Source organism: Brassica napus, chromosome C9 (genome assembly GCF_020379485.1).
Source record: "Brassica napus cultivar Da-Ae chromosome C9, Da-Ae, whole genome shotgun sequence".
Classification (NCBI taxonomy): Eukaryota; Viridiplantae; Streptophyta; class Magnoliopsida; order Brassicales; family Brassicaceae; genus Brassica; species Brassica napus.
The window spans coordinates 3,326,100-3,348,444 of NC_063452.1; the positions used below are offsets into that span (position 1 = coordinate 3,326,100).

A 22,345-nucleotide genomic window follows, 5' to 3' on the forward strand; every position below is an offset into this window, starting at 1 on the left:
TTAACCTAAGAAATATAAAATTTGTTTTATATAAACCACGTGTTAGTGGTCCAGTGGTTAAACTCAACCTAGGAAGTCATGGGTTTGAGTGCCGTTGGAATGTGATTATTTTGAGGGACCTTCAGGCCCATTACGGAGAAGCCTACTAACGTGTGGCCACTGGTGGGATTTACATGGGGTGATCCCCAGCCCTCCTGGATGCCTCGGCGGGCTCCCCTGCTAAGCTCCGGTGGACGGTCATTGGCGCTAGTCGGATCTTCTCGAGGCTCCGGATACCAGAATCATCAAAAAAAAAAATGTTTTATATACAAAATCCATAAATTTAATAAATATTTCCTTTCTACTATATATTTTTAAAAATCTAATTAACAAAAACAACTAAATAGAAAGGAAAATACATTTAATATTAGTAATTATATGAAATATTTAATTCATTATGGGTACCTATGTAATTAATCACCGTTAGGATTAAAGTGAGCATGACATGTATGAAACTGACTTCTCAAATAATATTATAGAGATATGTCATTAGAACTTTTTTGATTTTTTGATTTTTTATTAAAGCTAATAATGTCAAAAAATTATAACTAATAAAATAATAAAAATATGATTAATTCACAACATCTTCCAATATCTTTTTTTATTATCTCATTTCTTACAATATTTAAGAAATAAAAAATATTTAATAACTTATGAAATAAATTTCTTAATAATTAATTAATAAATTTAATATTTTAATTGAATGTTAATTTAAATAAAAAAATCTAATGATATGTTTCTGTATTTTATAAGTATAGTTAAATTATTGCTAAAAATAAGTAAAATTAAAAACTTAATACATTATTTAAAGTTGACATATATTTATATTTTTATGAATAATAGAATATAAATTAATTTGAACTGATGCAGTCTATTTGTTATTTCACAATATAAAATGATATTAACGTAATCTAAAATAAGTTTTCTTAATGAAATAGATTTATAAAAATCATATTAAATATAAATTTCAAATTAAACTATCCATTCTTAAGCATATAAATCATGTATCACTAGTATTGAGTCTACAAGTATAATATAGGCTCTAACTGGTGACCATTAAAATATGAATATAAATGAGTAGGAAAGGAACGAATAAGAACAAAATAAAAAGAATGAAAATTAATATTTGTTCTTTTTGTTTCATATCAATTTTGGTAATAAATATTTTTCTTCTATAGTTCTTTAAAATCAAAGGAATGACAAGGAATCAAACGCAACGAAAATTCCTCATAAATGGTGTAATTTTTAAGGAATGAGTAAGAATTGACTATTCTCCTTAGTTCCATACGTCACCATTTGGACCCATATAGATTTTATTAAGAGTTTATGACTTAATATTATGAAATGAGTTGGGTATTGAAATTTAAAATTATTTGAGATATACTTTCATATTTATTATAAATACAGCGTGATATAAATTATATAACACTTTAATTTATACTAAAATAAAATTTCAAAATATTTTAAATTTCGAAATCCACAAATATTTTCAATTTTCTATAAGAATAAAAATACATAAACCAATATATTTATCTATTAAATTAAATTTTGTAAAAGAATAATCTCTCATTTTAAAATTTTAGTAGAAATTTAGTTGATTTTAAAGTCGACACACTTTTATTTTGATACAGTCAAATATATATATTTTAATGATAAGAAACAATTCATAAAAGTTTGATTATCTGTTTCTACTGTATAGAAAGTGTATGAAAATTAAATTTTGAGTAATGAATAATATAATCGATATTTCATATTAACAGTTTTAATACTCAAATGTTTTATATTCTGAGTAGTACTCACAACTGTAAATATATAACTGAAAATGATGGAAAATCCAAGTTCAAGTTTGCAAGGTGCAGAGAAAAAAAACTGGAATGTATAATTGTAACATATTTTTTTATTGTCCCATTTATTGCAACAGACAAACCAAGTGCAATAGTTTAAGGATTTTAAAGGTTATAATCACCATTTTCAGAGAAAAGATGAGTCTATTTGTTTTGGCAACAACATCGCTCAGGCTCTTTAGGAGAACGGGAAGCACAGCTTCCAAAATCTGTGTAACCAGCTCTAAAACAGTCATGTTGACACTCAAACCATCCATATGTTTCCGAACACAAAGTATTACAGTGGTCATATGAGAATTTTTGGATCTCTGCACCTATATCAAATAATAATAAACTTTGTAAAAAATATATCAAATAATATTCATTATGATTGATACAATAATTCAATAAACATATGCATGTTCATCCATATAATCATATAATAGATAGATAGAAGACAGCTTTAACATGTCCAAATGAATATAATATTAACAAAAAATTGAATGCATGTTTATATATGAACACAAACACAAATTCGTTACAATTTATATATGGCTATTGTTTTAAAAATACTCATCATTAATTAGAAAATGAATAAACTAAAGTTTAAATATACCTGAAGTCAAAACTTTGTGATTGAACATCGAAACTGCTAATATCACAATGAACAAACATTTTATCAGAGTTTTGTTAATACCCATACTATTTTTTTTATGAGAGATCCGTTGACAAATAAAATGTTCTTAATTCAATGGGTGGAGAGAGGTCTCTCTCTCTATATATATATATTTTTTGGTCTCTGGGAAAGTCTTACTATTAATTAATTTCCATATATTTTGTGCTAAATTTGTAGATTTTGTCAAAATAACTTATTGCATTTATTTGAGTAATGAATAATGATAAGAAACAATTCATAAAAGTTTGATTATCTGTTTCTACTGTATAGAAAGTGTATGAAAATTAAATTTTGAGTAATGAATAATATAATCGATATTTCATATTAACAGTTTTAATACTCAAATGTTTTATATTCTGAGTAGTACTCACAACTGTAAATATATAACTGAAAATGATGGAAAATCCAAGTTCAAGTTTGCAAGGTGCAGAGAAAAAAAACTGGAATGTATAATTGTAACATATTTTTTTATTGTCCCATTTATTGCAACAGACAAACCAAGTGCAATAGTTTAAGGATTTTAAAGGTTAAATCACCATTTTCAGAGAAAAGATGAGTCTATTTGTTTTGGCAACAACATCGCTCAGGCTCTTTAGGAGAACGGGAAGCACAGCTTCCAAAATCTGTGTAACCAGCTCTAAAACAGTCATGTTGACACTCAAACCATCCATATGTTTCCGAACACAAAGTATTACAGTGGTCATATGAGAATTTTTGGATCTCTGCACCTATATCAAATAATAATAAACTTTGTAAAAAATATATCAAATAATATTCATTATGATTGATACAATAATTCAATAAACATATGCATGTTCATCCATATAATCATATAATAGATAGATAGAAGACAGCTTTAACATGTCCAAATGAATATAATATTAACAAAAAATTGAATGCATGTTTATATATGAACACAAACACAAATTCGTTACAATTTATATATGGCTATTGTTTTAAAAATACTCATCATTAATTAGAAAATGAATAAACTAAAGTTTAAATATACCTGAAGTCAAAACTTTGTGATTGAACATCGAAACTGCTAATATCACAATGAACAAACATTTTATCAGAGTTTTGTTAATACCCATACTATTTTTTTTATGAGAGATCCGTTGACAAATAAAATGTTCTTAATTCAATGGGTGGAGAGAGGTCTCTCTCTCTATATATATATATTTTTTGGTCTCTGGGAAAGTCTTACTATTAATTAATTTCCATATATTTTGTGCTAAATTTGTAGATTTTGTCAAAATAACTTATTGCATTTATTTGAGTAATGAATAATGATAAGAAACAATTCATAAAAGTTTGATTATCTGTTTCTACTGTATAGAAAGTGTATGAAAATTAAATTTTGAGTAATGAATAATATAATCGATATTTCATATTAACAGTTTTAATACTCAAATGTTTTATATTCTGAGTGGTACTCACAACTGTAAATATATAACTGAAAATGATGGAAAATCCAAGTTCAAGTTTGCAAGGTGCAGAGAAAAAAAACTGGAATGTATAATTGTAACATATTTTTTTATTGTCCCATTTATTGCAACAGACAAACCAAGTGCAATAGTTTAAGGATTTTAAAGGTTAAATCACCATTTTCAGAGAAAAGATGAGTCTATTTGTTTTGGCAACAACATCGCTCAGGCTCTTTAGGAGAACGGGAAGCACAGCTTCCAAAATCTGTGTAACCAGCTCTAAAACAGTCATGTTGACACTCAAACCATCCATATGTTTCCGAACACAAAGTATTACAGTGGTCATATGAGAATTTTTGGATCTCTGCACCTATATCAAATAATAATAAACTTTGTAAAAAATATATCAAATAATATTCATTATGATTGATACAATAATTCAATAAACATATGCATGTTCATCCATATAATCATATAATAGATAGATAGAAGACAGCTTTAACATGTCCAAATGAATATAATATTAACAAAAAATTGAATGCATGTTTATATATGAACACAAACACAAATTCGTTACAATTTATATATGGCTATTGTTTTAAAAATACTCATCATTAATTAGAAAATGAATAAACTAAAGTTTAAATATACCTGAAGTCAAAACTTTGTGATTGAACATCGAAACTGCTAATATCACAATGAACAAACATTTTATCAGAGTTTTGTTAATACCCATACTATTTTTTTTATGAGAGATCCGTTGACAAATAAAATGTTCTTAATTCAATGGGTGGAGAGAGGTCTCTCTCTCTCTATATATATATTTTTTGGTCTCTGGGAAAGTCTTACTATTAATTAATTTCCATATATTTTGTGCTAAATTTGTAGATTTTGTCAAAATAACTTATTGCATTTATTTGACATTTGTAGATTTTGTCAAAAAAAAATATTATTGCATTTATTATCATTATGAGTCATAGGGGTGAGTTCGGGTCCGGTTTTGATATATTTGAATTTCAGATTTTTGGGCTATAGATTTCAGTCCTTTTGAGTTTGTTATGAATTTCGGTTGGAGTTATGTTCAGATCATTGCAAATTTAGTTCGGGTTCAAATACCCATTTAAATTATGTAAAAATTCAAAAATATAAACATACCCTAAAATTATTAAAAATCTAAAAATAATAATATACAATATAATTATAAATAATGTATGACTAAATATCTAAGTTTAAATATTTAGTTCAGTTTGGATATTGAATGGAGAATAGGTGGGTATTTTAGATATTTGAATGTTTTGACAATTTATAATTATAAATATTTAAGTGTTTTTGGATAACATTTGGATATTTTCTATATTTTATAGATATTAAATCTAAAATAATTAATATATTTTAAGGATATAATTGTGATTCAGATACTTTTAGGTACTCGAAATATATTCTTTTAGGTTAGGTTTGATTTGGGTTTTCGGGTATTAAAATTTTGGATTTATTAGATATTTTACCAGTTTGGTTTGTGTTAGGTACTAAAATTTCAAATCGGGTTCAGTTTGCTTCTTCGGATTCGAATAGTTTTCCCAGCTCTAGTTATGACTAATCAATATCTTAATTTAAAATGCAAGAATTATGCATGACTAATGTTGAAAATTTTGCTATTACAGTTAAGCAGTATATGGTAAAACATTGATCTATTCTATTGAAAAGATATTATTTGAAAATAATCTTACCTTCATGTGTTATTTAAAATTATCTATAACATATATTAATTTTTTGAATAATCAAATTGAAATTAAAAGTCTATTTGTAGTTTAATAAATATGAAATCCTATTTGTGTAAGCTAAAATAATATTTTGAAGGAAAATAAAATGTTTTATACAATAAAATGTTATAGTCAATAAACTGACATCATATAAGTTTTGCAATTGGAGATTCATCAAATTATATTCTATATAATTTTCAAATAAAATTATTTATACTAAAGCAAACAAATCATATATCACTAATATTGAGTCTACAAGTATAATATATAGATTTTATTAAAAGTTTATGACATAATTTTGTAAGACGTGATGAAACTAAAAATAAAATAAATTAAAATAAAATAATATATTTAAGGGAAATTCTTTTAAATGACTTTTTTTTAGTTTTTTCACCAAAAGAACTCACAAGAAGAAAAATGATCAAAAACAATTTCATTAAAGATGTAAAATATTTTTCTATATTTACTTTATAGGCATTTAAAGATATACAATTATTTAAATAAATGATAAAAATAAGAAAAACATTTTTTTGAATAATACGTTTTTGACCATTTCACACATAAAAACCAAAATCCATATTTTATAGATTTCTCTTGTTGAAACTCGTGGGAGAAAGAAGTTCGTCCTAATTTGTTCTCTCACAGGCGCTGAGTCCGAGGCAGAAGCTCAACAAGCTTCTCCACCAGAATGAAGAGTGAAGACCACCCTGTAGCTGGCTCCTCTGCTTCTCTTCGCTTGCCCCCATAACCACCAGATGCATATCTTGACGTGATGCTTCCAGTGGATCCGCCAGTCCCCCCGCCACCCTCCACCGGATCTCTGGGCCAATGCTTTTCACCGCCAGATCTTGTCACCTTGCACCGCCTTTCTTCAACACAGTGAACGTGTTTACTCCCAACGAGCCTTTCCTCTGTGCTATCCTTTGCTTTCAAAAGTTTGGAGTTTTGAACCAACACTACCTATCTTAAGTAATAAGAAAGCTATTTGGTTTTGGAGTCTCCTACTCCTTGAGAACTACTTAGCTAAATGAAATTTCAATTCCAAATCCAAGAAATTAAGGGCTCTTTAGCTGAACCTAGAAGCCTCTATTCTCAGTCCAGACAGGCCACACATCTGCTCCAGCTCGATGGGATCCGATGACCAGCGATTCAGACCCAGTTCGGCAGAAGCGCATTGGCTCCAGCACGGTAATGTTGGTGTCCAAAGTTTTGACTTGACCAAAGTCTATGCTTTATCATTAAATCCCGTTAAGCTTACCTCTCTTGTCTGGTGTGATGTCTTCAATGGTATTTGGAGTTTGCTGTTTCGTCCATTTACGATAATTTAAACGGTTAATCATTTAGTTTTATCAATTTCAATTTACATAGTATTCACTAGTTAGATTTATGTTCATTATTTAATTTTTCTAGTTAATAGAAAATAACATATACCATATTATATGTAAAACTACTCTTTAGGTTAAATATATGATTATATATTTATATATATTTATATATATATATATATATATATTCAATTTTTAAAATGTAGAAAACTAGGTTCGACCGGTTGAATCAGTCAACCAGTAGCTATCCCGAGTCTATATCCGGTCCGATTTTCAAAACATTGTTTAGACTCTTCAGATTTGGTTATGGTTTGCAGCTCAAACACTTAACTGGGCCTATAGCATCCGGCCCATTTGTATAACACAAACGAATCTTGTCATCTCAAGCATGTTTCAGCAGTAAATTGTCAAACCATCCCACGTCGCTTACACATAAAAGAATAACATGCAAAGGAAAGTATAAGAAGAGAAGTTAAGAGTGTGTTCAAATCACTTACCTGGACGGGGTCAACACTTGATCAAGAAGACCAGTGGCCTAGGCTAGTGACCTTCACTGCACACTAAGGAAGGGTGCTTAGTCTAAAGTCCCCCATGTGGGAGAGCCTGCGTTTGCGCGGTCCCTACCATACAATATGAGTCTAAAATCTTGTATCATTGTTAGATATACTATGTTCAATGTTCACTTCTTAGGCCTTGTCCAAATACCTCAATGCAAACATATGGTCAAATACACACATTTTTGTTGTTGTTTTCTTAATCTAAGTGTTCATTAGAGAAAACATGTGTTCAGTAAGATAAATAATTATACTCATCATTCATATCTCTCTTTGACTCCTAAATACAAAGCTCTCTTAGCATTATTCTGGTAATCCCCAAACCCTTCCCTATATCACTTGTTGCTAAAACAACAATGCCATTACATTTTGGACAAAATCCACAAATGCCATTTTGAACATCCAAATTGATTTGAAACTACCCCATACAATTGATATTTATGGGGTAGTTTCGAATCAATTTGGAAGTTCAAAATGGCATTTGTGGATTTTGTCCAAAAGAACTTATTGCATTTGTTTGACATGCGTAGATTTTGTCAAAACGACCTTATTGCATTTATTACCATTGTGACTGGTATTTTTTAAATAGAATAGATCAATTTTTTACCATGTACTGCCTAAATATAATTACAAAAGTTTTCAATGATAGTCATGCATAATTCTTGCATTTCAAATTAAGATATTGATTAGTCATAATGGTAATAAATGAAATAAAATATTTTTTATGACAAAATCTACAAATGCCATTTTGAACCTCCAAATTGTTTTGAAACTACCTTATACAACCAAATAGCAAATAAAGTCAACTAATTTTTGCAAATAACAAATTTAGCACACAAAATATATGGAAATTAATTTGGAGGTTCAAAATGGCATATATATATATATATAGACCTCATTTAACTCATAAAAGTTAAGAATATCTTTATTTGTCAACAGATTTCATATAAAAAATTAGTATGGGTACTACAAAAACTCTGACAAAATGTTTATTCGTAGTGATGTTAGCAGTTTCGTTGTCCAATCACAATGTTTTGACTTCAGGCATATTTAAATTTTCTTTTATTGATTTATAATTAGTGTTGACAACAGCTAGACATATATAAATTTTAATCAGTACGTATTTATGTTTTGCGTTCATATATACACATGCATTCAAAAGTTTTGTTAATATTATATTCGTTTGGACATATATAACATTCTTCTATTGATATGTTATATGATATTATGGACGACCAAGCAAATGTTTTATATCATTCATAATTAGTTATTATTTGATTTAGGTGCAGAGATCCAAAAATTCTCTTATGACCACTGTGATACTCTGTGTTCGGATTCATATGGATGGTTTGAATGTCAGCATGACTGTTTTGCAGCTGGCTACTCAGGTTTTGGAAGCTGTGCTTCTCGTTCTCCTGAGTGCATGTACAATAGCGGTGTTGAAAATGAGTTTCAACTGTTGAAAGTCTTACAATAAAGATGTTTAAAGATTGTGTTTATCTTGGTGAATTCAACAAGTGTTGTAAAGTTTCAATCCTTAGAAAAAAAAAATTGTAGTCTCACGCTGCCACATGTCACTTCATGATTGGGCAAAAAAAAATTTCATTGACTGTATAGATTTCTTTTGATTTTTATTCTCACTTAATAATTCGAAAACATTTATTATATAATAAAACATTTTCTAAAAATATTAAAATTTTATCAAATTTAAGTAAAAAAACCTATCATTTTTCATTATAATCAACTATTTTAATATTTTAACCTTGTTAAATTGATCTCAATAATAATCTTTATATGTTATTTTAGTTTTCAAAGTTATTAATATATAATTTTTATGGTGTACAAAATAAATATATAAATTAAAAATAATAGGATAGGGTATTAAATTTTTTAAAACAAACCATTGTAAAGAATTAAAATGAAGTAGGTGTTGAATAAATAAGATGAAAGAAAAAAAACCTGATGTAGAATTTTAAAAAGGAAAAAGTAGGGTATTAATAACCAAATGGGTGTTGAAACCATTGTACATGGTCTAAAGAACCTAAGCGATGTTGTTGCCAAAATAGATAGATTCATCTTTTCACTCGCGTTTATATCCTTAAAAAATCCTAACTAATGGACTTAATCTGTCTTTTGTAATATAAAAAAAATGTGTTATAATTATACATTCGCTTTGTTTAATTTTCTCTGCACCTAGTATATTACAAAACATATTCTTAATATATAGAACATGGGATTTTTTTTTAAACCGAATGTTAGTCCTACATGTTTTTCAGAAGTTTGAAGCTTTTTAATTATTTAATGTATTATTAAACAATATCAATATACATACAATACTAAAAGACAAATATAAGCCATGGAAAAGGTGTCTACGTAGGATAGGAAAATCAACCAATCAGAGAACCCGAAGTTGTCACGTCGTCTCAATTATTTTTTTCGTAAAAAATGAAAAAACAATGCAAAGGAAAGGATCGAACCTGGGTTAGTATGACATAAATATAGGGCAGTTACTACTAAGCCATTGAAACTTTCTTGAACACATATACAAGAATCACTAAGTATGTAATCACAAACTCTTATGTACAGTTACAATAATATGAATTCAACTTTCAAGACTCCGATAATTTGTTTTGTAAAAAAAAAAAGTAAGTGACTAAGCTAATATATTATTTGAAAGTGTGAGAACATTGACATATATGAAAAATCATAGATTTTTGTTTTCGTGAAAAAGTTAAGAATCAATATACAATACTAAAAGGCAATAATTAAAAATATCAATTCAATAAATTTTGTAATTTATAGACAAAACAATAACACAACAAATTTTGAAACATTTGTTTAACCTATCGATTTTTTTTCATGAGAATCCAACTAAACAAGATAAAAAACAATTAAATTTACAAATATTTAATTACCATTTTATTCAATTTTGATTAATTTCAAATTGTAATAATGTATCTTTTTGAAGTTACAAAAATGATGTTCTTTATTTATTACACTAGCATTATATATAGATTATATATACACAAATAAATATAATATAACAACATAGGCTTGTTTTCCCCGATTCATATGAAAACTTTTTAAGTTATCCACCAAAGCAAATTATATAAATCAATCAAATTGTTAGAATACAGAAAATTAATATATAATTTTATTTTAAATTAAATGATTTAAAAAGTGTATTTTCGTTAAAAACAAAATAATAAATAAGTAAAACTGATTTGAAGGTAATTTTTATGACATATATATGGGAGAATTGCCAAGTGTGACTCAAAACTTGGAGACAAACCCAAAACAATACCCCAACTTGGGTCAAAGGCAAAAGTAACCTAAAAGGCTATTGAAATTACAACTATCCCCTTGTGACCAAACAAAAAAACAGAATTCTTTTTACGTTTCTACCCCTCGCAAGTCGTCTGTTTAGACGACTTGAAAATAAGTCGTCCAGACGACTTAACTTAAAGTCGTCTGGACAGTTAGTCTTAAACATAATTTAAAAATTTTGTAAAAAATATTTTGATAAGTGAAAAATGGGAATTATGTAATTAACATATGTCTTAGGAGGTATAAATTAAGATATAACAAATTTCAATTGTTTTCAGCATAGATGAGTGAAAGTAGTGAGTCATGATATTCTTAAGTTTATGTTTCATCAACATATGTTGTAGTATTGTATGTGTTCTTAGGGTTAGATTTTGGAAAGCATTAAAACCGTTTTTGAAAATTTTTAAAATTACTTATGTGTGTTCATTTCTGTGTATAGTAAACACTATTTAAGTATAATTTGATTTTATAACGTGGTTAGTTAGTTAATCTAGTCATTTTAGTTTAGGGGTTCATTTTAGGGTCTAGGACGACTTAATATTTTGTCGTCTGAAAACAGACGACTAAATATTAAGTCGTCTGTTGTACATTATCAGCCAGAATAAGTCGTCTAAACCGGACCAAACCTTAAAGTTTACCAATGTAATTTTAAAGCTAACCGGATTATTTACCCAATATATAAGGTGATTTTTTTTTTGTTTCATTTTTCGCGATATTCAGAAACCCTAACAGTTCTCTCTCAAAGGCGATTTCGAATTCCCACGATTTCCGAACAAACCATCGTTCTCAACATCGGCTATCTATCTCACTTCATTCTCACCGTTGTCGCCGCAGCTTCTTCTAACCCTAGCGCCGCCGATTCCTCTAAACCCTAGCGCCGCCGATTCCTCTAAACCCTAGCGCCGCCGCTTCCACTATTTCCGAACAAACCGTCGCCCTCGCCACCGTGGTCACCAACGTTCTAAACACTAGCGCCGCCGCTTCTTCTAAACCCTAGCGCCGCCGCTTCTTCTCTGTAAACCTTAGCGCCGTTTCTCTGTAAACCCTAACGCCGCTAAGTCATCAATCTCGAGGAAAAGATGAACATAAAACGTTGTCTCTATCAATTTACTCATTCTCACCGTTTCACGTTTATTTTTTCAGATCTATAACCGCAATGACGAGTACTCCAACTCCTTCTGCGACTGGAAGACTTGTAAGTAATTTAAGTCGTCTGGAAAGTCTTTCAACTGGACGACTTAGTAGATGACTTAAATATAAGTCGTCCATTTGGAAGACTTTCCAGACGACTTAATTATAAGTCGTCTACTAAGTCGTCTGGACTTATATCGTTGTCTTTGATTATTTTGCAGACAAAAAGGATGGATATTCCAGAACTCCCCCGTAGGTTATACACATCAGGGGAAGAACCAGAAGCCCACAATAGCATTTCGTATCATACGGATAACAGCAAGTTGCATACTGCTCTTAGGAAATCTCTTACTGATGACGAATTTGAAGAGCTCAAGGAGTCGAGTTTGGGAGTTTTCATCAAGTTCAAGGAGCAGGGATTTGGTTGGGCTTCAAGGCTGGTTCACTACATGCTCAGTTTCAAGCTGGACATTAAGAAGAAGTATGAGATGTGGTCTCTCGTTGGTCCAGAACCTTTGAGGTTTTCACTGTTAGAGTTTGAAAACCTCACTGGTCTAAACTGCGAGTACATCGAGGACCTTGAGACACCAAAATGTGATGTTACCCCAGAGATGGTTTCTTTCTGGGGGATGCTGGGAGTTCATCTGGAAGCTGGGCCAACTACTGATCAGATAATAGCAGCACTGCAGAGATGCGGGGATTGGTCCAGGGAAGATCGCAAGCGGCTCGCGTACCTCTCCATCTTCACTGGATTCATTGAAGGGAGAAAGTTTTCAACCGCTACACGATCTACTCTGGCAAGGCTAGTGATGGATTTAGAACGGTTTGAGAATTATCCATGGGGGAGAGTCGCATTTAAGGTGCTGATGGACTCTTTGTGGAACAAAGAAATTGCTGGCTGTTACACCGTGGATGGGTTTATACAAGTTCTTCAGGTCTGGACGTACACAGCTATGCCGGAATTGGGTGCTAGTATTGTGGTAATAGGTTTTTCTGCCTATTGAAAATGTTGTAGTATAGTGGGGTGAATGTCGAACCAGTCCTAGTGATGTGAATCAGTGAGAATACAAGTCATTTCTTAAGCTAAGTAGATTCAATAGTGGTGAGTGTGTGACAACTAACAATAGCAAACAGAGCAATACAACAAGGTTTTAATCAATTTAAACAAGTGAATCCATGGGTATTGGGAATTGACTTCAAGTAACTAAGATCCAATCTAGGTGACAAGCTTTCAATCAAAGTAATCTCTTAAGTCTAAACACAATTTTAGGCAAGTCCTATGTCTAGGTAAATGTCCATTTGCTTAGAAATCATTAAACATCAAATGTCTTTGGCTTAATTCAATCAAGCAATCTTTAAGTTCAAGTTTAATAACTATCTAGCAATTTTAACATCAAGTGTCCTTGGCTAATCTCACTAGAGCTTAGTTGAGTTGATTCAAACACTTCATCTAATCATGTCTGATGAGAAGTGTTTAGAAATCAGGTTTAGAGTGATCAAGACTAAACAAGCATTAAAAATACTCAACAAGCAAGTTCATACAAGGATCTAATACAATAACACCATAGATCTTCACTAAGTTACTCTAATCTCCCTAACCCATGAATTCTTAAGGAAACTACTCACTAATCTCCATGAAAACACTTAATCTCATAATAGATTGAAGCATATTCAAGTAGATACAACAGAGAATAAAGATAAACAAGGATTAAACAAGCAAATTCAAGAGAATAAGAAGAAAAGAAACTAAAGATTCAAGCTTTCTCTCTCAAGAGTTCTTGTGTTCTTCATAAAAAAGTAGATAGATCCCCCATTATTGTCTAAAAAGTAGTTATATATTACTAAAACTCGAGCTGGGGTTGACCCATAAAAACAGATATTTTTCTCCGTAGTGACCATAAAAGGTCGCTACAAGAGGTCACTACGCCTGTAGCGACCTGAAATGCCCGCTACGGGTGGCCGCTAGGACACTTAGACGATTTTTTCGCATTCTTGAACTCATAGCGACCTCATTATGCCGCTACGGAAGACCGCTACAGAAAGCGCTTCAACTATAGCGGTCTCTCTAACCCGCTACACACTCCCGCTACGGTACTTAGGCGCCTCAGCTCTATCTTCTGTAGCGACCATCTTTTGCCGCTACGCCTGGCCGCTAGGAATGTCATATTGATATGTGTGTAGTATTTTGATCATAAATCCCTCAATACAGCTCCAAACGACTTGAAACCACCTCCATTGTAAAGCTAACTCAATTTCCAGTGTCTACACAAATTTTGAGCTTCAGAAGAGATCTTTAAGGCCTTCATCCGTGTTCATCTTTCACTCTTTGGACTCAAAATCCCTCCAATGGTCTTCTAACTCATCCATGGTGCTCTCCAACACCTGATATGTACAAATGCAATGATATGCAACCTAAATGTGCCTAAATGATACTCTAAATGACCAAACCATGCAAGAATAAGAAGTTAAAAACATGTAAATTCACAAGATATCAACTCCCCCACACTAGTCCTTTACTTGTCCTCAAGTAAACTTTCAAGTCCTAAGAAGGAAGAAGTTTGAAAAAGGGAGCTCATATCCAAAAGACACACATCCTAGCTCTTCTACAACATTCCAAATGATCATAGCAAACAATCATTGGTCATTCTTTTATCAGTCTAGCCTCTCAATGCCTATCAAACTCTTTTTATTTCTTTATACAAAGTGCAATGCTCATCAATCAACAAGTAACTTCAACCAATTCTCACATTCATTCACACACACACACATGGTGGATTCTCACAAATGGGCACATGATCTCAATCACTTGGCTAGGTAGATTAATGGTCTTTTATGAATGAAAAGAAAGGTTCAAATACAATCTTTTTAATGGTGGTAATCACTCAAGAACAAGGAGCATGATCATTATGCAAAATTTATCTAAGACTAGGAGCAATTCATGCATACATAGCTCATTCACATCATTCTACTCTTCTTCCTAAGTGATTACAAATTCTACCCATCTTTTATATTTCAAAACCCAAGTATATACACTTCACTCACATTTCTCACCAAGTGAACTCTCTCTTTTTTTTATTTATTTACATGATCAACCAACTAAGAACTTGACACTCTTTTTCTTTCCCCATTATGATCTTTCATTCATTTTTTTTTTTACTTTGGGGAATTCTAATTGACACACTTAAGAGTTTTTCTTCTTTTATTTTTTGGTTCCTATTGGTTTTCTTTTCTTATTGACACTCTTTGATCTTTTTTTTTTTTTTTTTCTTCTCTCAAACCCAAGATATAACAACTTAAAAACACACAAACTCACTCACCATCCTAGATGCTAGTTCAAATGAGGATCTTATGCTAGCAATAGATGAGAACAAACATATGTCGCTCCCAATACTCTCAAGATTTTGCACATAACAAGCTATCAATAAGAGACCTCACTCAACAAATCAATATTGGTTTCAAAGAATGGCAAGGGTTCAAGGGTAGGGGAGTGCCATTTGGGTTAATCAAAGGATAATACATGGAATAAGATAACCCAAATGTGTATGAAATCCATGATCAAGTATGCAAGTGCCCATATGCAAGAGAGATTAAATTCATTATGCCCAAGTTCAGTTTGTAATTGGTTTCAAGAACAATGTCAATATCATATGAGCAACATGTTTCAAAAAGAGTTTTCAAGGCTCAAGAGATGCTTGTAGATATGTTCTTTTCATGGCAATTTCAATCATGGCTCCCTATGCATAATTCAAAACACACAACTCTTTTTTTAAATTTTTTTTTTTTTTTTTTGAAATTTTCTATGCAATGCAATGCATGAGACTCATGACAAGTAAACAAAACAAAACACAATGTGAGATAGTAGACTCTCCCCCAAACTTACTTCACACAGTCCCTTGTGTGAGAGTAAGCTCAAAGAAGAGATCTAAGATAAACATGAAAACTAAATATGTACAAGGTTGATTGACACTTACTTGGAGTTATTGGCTGGTTCAGAGGAGGGTAGACAGAGAAAGCATCGTCTTTTGACCTCTAGCGATTTTGATTGACCTTTGAAAGATAACAGTGGACTGCCTCCCAAGTGCGCTTGTTTTAAGTCTTTAAGCTTGACTGCAGAGCCTTTTCAGGCAAGAGGTGGCCCACAGAAGGCCTTATCGAGACAACCATGATCACCAGGATCATACTCGTCGTAGAACCATCCCCTGAATTCGTTCATCCTGATTTCCTCAAATGGTATCTTCCTTGGATCATCACGTTTAAGTTCTTTGGTGGAGAGAATACCAAAGTGATTCTGAAAGGGCTTTTCTACTGGAGACTCTTCTTCTTGTACCTCTTCGGAGGATTCTTTGATGTAATTCATTTGATTCTCCACAGACTCTTCACCCTTTGCTTCTTCCTTGGCTACAGGGATCACACGCGTTTCTTCTTCACTCAAGAGCTCGTTTATAAAAACCAAGCTCTCTTTTGTCTCCTCAACGCATTCAACAACCAAATTCTCATCACCCAGATCTTCAAGAGTGTTCTCAACAAAGCCTACTTCTTCTTCATCGATGTTTGCATAATGACTCATGAATGTCATAGTCTTGGTTTGTTCTTCAGATCTTATAATAAGATTCTCATCTACCATGCATTCAGAGAGTGATTTAGACTCGTATATAGGCTCTTCAGCTTCATGTTGAAAATCATCCTCAAGCTGAGCTTCCTCTTCAAAATCACATTCCATGTATGTGGTATGTGCTTCATAAGTGTTGGCGTTGTGAAGAGGAGTGGCGCTTTCTTCTTGGTCTTCGATCATGTGAGAGATGTTGTTGTTGAAAGACTTCACATGTGCTACAACTCTATCCAACCTTGAGCTAAGAGCTTTGCCATTAGCATCTATCTTGTTAGAAAGAGAATCAAGTTGCCTTTCCATCTCAATCCTTCCCCTTTCTTGATTCTCCAACAACTTCTCAAGCATGTTGGTGATGTCTTCTTCATTTGAGTCTTGGGGGAAGTTATCTTCTTCTTCTTCATACTCTAAATCCCAAGGTTGGTGTCTCTCACCATATCTATATTGGTGTCCTTGACCAAAGTCTCCGTGTGGTTGATACTCCAATGAGGTGGTTGGTTCATAAGCTCTTTCACAAGATGTGGAGCTTCTAGATATCACCCTTTCTTGACTCTCTAAAATAGCCTTGAGCATTGATTCCAAGTCAAGAGACATGATCTTCCTCTCTTGTGGATGTATCTTGCAAAAGAGCAATCACTTGAAAGGGAATTAGTAACCAAACAAAGCAAAATAAAACATATGAAAATAAAACTTAGTCTCAAGAAAGTTTGAAATCCTAATGACAAATCTACTTAGTTCCCCGGCAACGGCGCCAAATTGGTAATAGGTTTTTCTGCCTATTGCAAATGTTGTAGTATAGTGGGGTGAATGTCGAACCAGTCCTAGTGATGTGAATCAGTGAGAATACAAGTCATTTCTTAAGCTAAGTAGATTCAATAGTGGTGAGTGTGTGACAACTAACAATAGCAAACAGAGCAATACAACAAGGTTTTAATCAATTTAAACAAGTGAATCCATGGGTATTGGGAATTGACTTCAAGTAACTAAGATCCAATCTAGGTGACAAGCTTTCAATCAAAGTAATCTCTTAAGTCTAAACACAATTTTAGACAAGTCCTATGTCTAGGTAAATGTCCATTTGCTTAGAAATCATTAAACATCAAATGTCTTTGGCTTAATTCAATCAAGCAATCTTTAAGTTCAAGTTTAATAACTATCTAGCAATTTTAACATCAAGTGTCCTTGGCTAATCTCACTAGAGCTTAGTTGAGTTGATTCAAACACTTCATCTAATCATGTCTGATGAGAAGTGTTTAGAAATCAGGTTTAGAGTGATCAAGACTAAACAAGCATTAAAAATACTCAACAAGCAAGTTCATACAAGGATCTAATACAATAACACCATAGATCTTCACTAAGTTACTCTAATCTCCCTAACCCATGAATTCTTAAGGAAACTACTCACTAATCTCCATGAAAACACTTAATCTCATAATAGATTGAAGCATATTCAAGTAGATACAACAGAGAATAAAGATAAACAAGGATTAAACAAGCAAATTCAAGAGAATAAGAAGAAAAGAAACTAAAGATTCAAGCTTTCTCTCTCAAGAGTTCTTGTGTTCTTCATAAAAAAGTAGATAGATCCCCCATTATTGTCTGAAAAGTAGTTATATATTACTAAAACTCGAGCTGGGGTTGACCCATAAAAACAGATATTTTTCTCCGTAGTGACCATAAAAGGTCGCTACAAGAGGTCACTACGCCTGTAGCGACCTGAAATGCCCGCTACGGGTGGCCGCTAGGACACTTAGACGATTTTTTCGCATTCTTGAACTCATAGCGACCTCATTATGCCGCTACGGAAGACCGCTACAGAAAGCGCTTCAACTATAGCGGTCTCTCTAACCCGCTACACACTCCCGCTACGGTACTTAGGCGCCTCAGCTCTATCTTCTGTAGCGACCATCTTTTGCCGCTACGCCTGGCCGCTAGGAATGTCATATTGATATGTGTGTAGTATTTTGATCATAAATCCCTCAATACAGCTCCAAACGACTTGAAACCACCTCCATTGTAAAGCTAACTCAATTTCCAGTGTCTACACAAATTTTGAGCTTCAGAAGAGATCTTTAAGGCCTTCATCCGTGTTCATCTTTCACTCTTTGGACTCAAAATCCCTCCAATGGTCTTCTAACTCATCCATGGTGCTCTCCAACACCTGATATGTACAAATGCAATGATATGCAACCTAAATGTGCCTAAATGATACTCTAAATGACCAAACCATGCAAGAATAAGAAGTTAAAAACATGTAAATTCACAAGATATCATATTGGTGGTCCCAGAGCAGACAGTCCGTCTCCACCGATACTGGCTTACGAGGGCAGCAGAGGCCGCAGATCAATGAAAGCTGCTATCTTGAGTCAGGTATTTACTTCAATCCAAAAGACTGCGCAGACGACTTATTATAAGTCGTCTGGAAGGTCGTCCAGCTGGACGACTTATCGGACGACTTAATTAAGTCATCTGGAAAGTCTTCCATCTGGACGACTTATTAGACGACTTATTATAAGTCGTCTGGAAAGTCTTCCATCTGGACGACTTATTAGACGACTTATTATAAGTCGTCTGGAAGGTCTTCCAGCTGGACGACATAGTAGACGACTTATAATTAAGTCGTCTATTTAGTATTTTTTTTCAAATATCTAACTCGATTCTTCTATTTACTGCAGACCCGCGTGATCAACTTTGTTGAGAAGGACATTAGTGAAATGTGGCCAAAATGGGACTCTGAGGTTGAGGACCTGCCCGCGGAGAACATCATTAAAGTCATGTATGAGCGGAGACCGTGGAAGTGGACCATGGATTGCTGGGAAGTCACTGGTACTAAGGTCAATACAAAACCTAAGGTTGTGACTCCATCAAAGAAGGCCAAAGAGATGGTTGTGTTGGAGGAGGAGGAGGAGGAGGAGGAAGACAATCCAAGACCTCGGAAGAAAGCTCGTAAAGAGGCTCCTAAAGTGGCTAGTGAAGAGGCTAGAGAAGAGGCTAGAGGGGTGACCAGAGAGGAGTTGGAAATTATGTTCAAGGGCGTAGCTGACTGCATGAAAAAAGGGTTTAATAAGTGCATGAGGGAGTTTAGGAAGTTGTCCGATAGATTGGAAGCTGTGGAGAAGAAGGTTGGTGTCACCAATCAGGCTACCCCTCAAGATAAACAGCCTACCCCTCTTGCCAAAGAAACCGGGGGTAGAAACAAACAGGCTACCCCTCAAGATAAACAACCTACCCCTCTTGCCAAAGAAACCGGGGGTAGAAACAAACAGGCTACCCCTCATGCCAATGAAACCGTGGTTAGTAACCAGCCTCCTCCTCATCAAACCAAACAGCAGCCTCCTCCTCCTCAAAAGAAACAGCAGCAGCCTCCTCCTCCTCAAAAGAAACAGCCTCCTCCTCAAAAGAAACAGCCTCCTCAAATCAAAGAGGTTAGTATCAAATCCAGGGTTAACTAGTTGTCCAGACGACTGTAAAAGTTGTCTGGACGACTAGTTGACCCTGGACGACTTAAACGTAAGTTGTCTGGACGACTAGTTGACCACGGAAGACTTAATTTTAAGTCGTCCAGGTCCAACTAGTCGTCCAGACAACTTTTGTTTAAGTCGTCCAGAGTTAACTTGTGTGCAACTTTTATTGCAGAGATGGTTGCCGGAGGATACAGCAACCGAGGCATTCTCGGTAAATAAGACCTCCAAAGAGATTGTTGCTGTCACTTCCACCGATCACCAACCGAGCCTCGCTTCCACCGATCAACAACCGAGCCTCGCTTCCACCGAGCCAAGCGATCCAGTTTCAGAACCGAGCCTGGTTGTATTGGACAAGCGTGCAAAGAGTAAACGAGCGAAGAAACCTGCTTCCACTGTGAGATCTCCTTATACGGCAGAGAAAAAAAAAGATAAAGTGGGAGCCTATAATCCATTTCCGCCAGTAAACAAAGATCGGTTGAAGGAACTCGCTGATTGGTTGAAAACTGATCCGTAAGTGATTGCTTTACCCATAATAGCTTGATTTAGTCGTCCAAAACTGATTGCTTTTTTTGTTTGCAGCCATTATTTAACTAAGACCGAGGACAAACCACGTACATCACCAACAAGGTGGTACCACTTCCTCCGGACAGCCAGAGGATGGCTGGAAGACTGCGTAAGTCTTCTGCACACGATTTAAGTCATCTACAAAGTCGTCCAAGTAGACTACTTTCCAGACGACTTATTATAAGTCGTCTGGAAAGTCGTCTACTTGGACGACCACGTAGACGACTTATATTTAAGTCGTCTGGTAACTTCTAACTTGTTATATTTAATATGCAGCATATAGATGCTTGGATTAATGTGCTAAGGCAGAGGTATCAGGAGAACCCACAAGCTTTCAGGAGCGAGCGAATGTGCTTCCTGGATCACAACTTTTCCCAGTCTTGGAGAGAGCAGTATCACCTCTTCAAAACATCGGAACCTGATCACAAAGGTTTAGGAAGAGTTCTACCTGGTGGGGCGTCGTATTTTTATGACGGATCAATACCTTCATTTTGCCAATCAAACAAGAAGTGGGGGGAGGACATTGATGATATCTATGCGCCAGTGAACTTGGACGACAAGCATTGGGTTGCTATTTGGATATCGATCCCTAAGAGGCACATAGTCGTCTGGGACAGCATACCTTCATCTAGTGTACCAGACGCATGGGATGCGATAATGGAGCCTTTTCTCCAGATGGTCCCTTATCTGCTTGTTGAGTGCGCAGCCACCGACGAAATACGGGTCAAATACGGGTTGGAGCCATACACATATGAGAGACCGCTGAAAGGTGTACCCACGGCCAACAATGGTGATTGTGGCGTGTACACTGTAAAGTACATTGAATGTCATGCTCTCGGTGTCTCCTTTGACCCTAAAGACTTTGCTAGGTGCAACGCAAAGAAAATGAGGGATAATATGGCGGTGGATATATGGAAGGAGCTTGTTGATCAGCATCTAAAAGAAAATGTGGATGGTGATAGGTTCGTGGGCTTGTATGATTAGATTAGTGTTTGTATTTGAACTTGTCTTTGTATTTGAATATATAAGTTGAACTTGTAAATATATAAGTTGTAAATATATAAGTTGTCTGGAAGATTAGTGTTTGTATTTGAACTTGTAAATATATAAGTTGTCTGGAAGAAATAAGTCGTCTGGAAGGTTTTCCAACTGGACGACTTACAAATAAGTCGTCTAGAAGGTTTGGACGACTTATTATAAGTCGTCTGGAAGGTTTTCCAACTGGACGACTTACAAATAAGTCGTCTAGAAGGTTTGGACGACTTGAAGGGATAGTAGAAAGTAGTCTAAAAATAAAATACACTTGAAGGGATAGTAGAAGGTCGTCTAAAAATAAAATACACTGGACGACTTAGTAGAAGGTCGTCTAAAAATAAAATACACTGGACGACTTAGTAGAAGGTCGTCTAAAAATAAAATACACTGGACGACTTAGTAGAAGGTCGTCTAAAAATAAAATACACTGGACGACTTAGTAGAAGGTCGTCTAAAAATAAAATACACTGGACGACTAAAATTTAGTCGTCTGGACGGGTAATCAAGACTGGACGACTTAAAAATTTTGTGTACATTGTGGTTTCGTATGGCCAGTTTCCTTGCAGTTTGAGCATCTCCGTGCCCTGTGTTTCTTCCTGGGTTTGTGTCCTCTC

General features: G+C 33.7%; 1 protein-coding gene, 1 long non-coding RNA gene and 1 pseudogene across 2 annotated transcripts; 2 read left to right on the top strand and 1 right to left on the bottom strand.

Moving 5' to 3' along the window:
• Positions 1 to 1,823: 1,823 nt before the first annotated feature.
• On the bottom strand, positions 1,824 to 4,776 carry LOC125593292. The gene is made up of 4 exons (XR_007329213.1): positions 4,617 to 4,776; positions 3,548 to 4,335; positions 2,479 to 3,266; positions 1,824 to 2,197 (listed from the first exon to the last, which is right to left on the bottom strand). It is a non-coding gene; the product is annotated as an uncharacterized LOC125593292 (long non-coding RNA).
• Positions 4,777 to 7,539: 2,763 nt separating this feature from the next.
• Positions 7,540 to 7,663, top strand: LOC125593542 (annotated as a pseudogene).
• Positions 7,664 to 12,292: 4,629 nt separating this feature from the next.
• LOC125593293 lies at positions 12,293 to 21,905 on the top strand. Its single transcript, XM_048769717.1, has 7 exons — positions 12,293 to 13,035; positions 18,942 to 19,038; positions 19,344 to 19,667; positions 19,809 to 20,093; positions 20,305 to 20,642; positions 20,712 to 20,805; positions 20,973 to 21,905. Exons 1-7 carry the CDS (start codon positions 12,293 to 12,295, stop codon positions 21,678 to 21,680), a joined length of 2,589 nt encoding a protein of 862 aa, XP_048625674.1. The 3' UTR covers positions 21,681 to 21,905.
• The last annotated feature ends 440 nt before the right edge of the window (positions 21,906 to 22,345 follow it).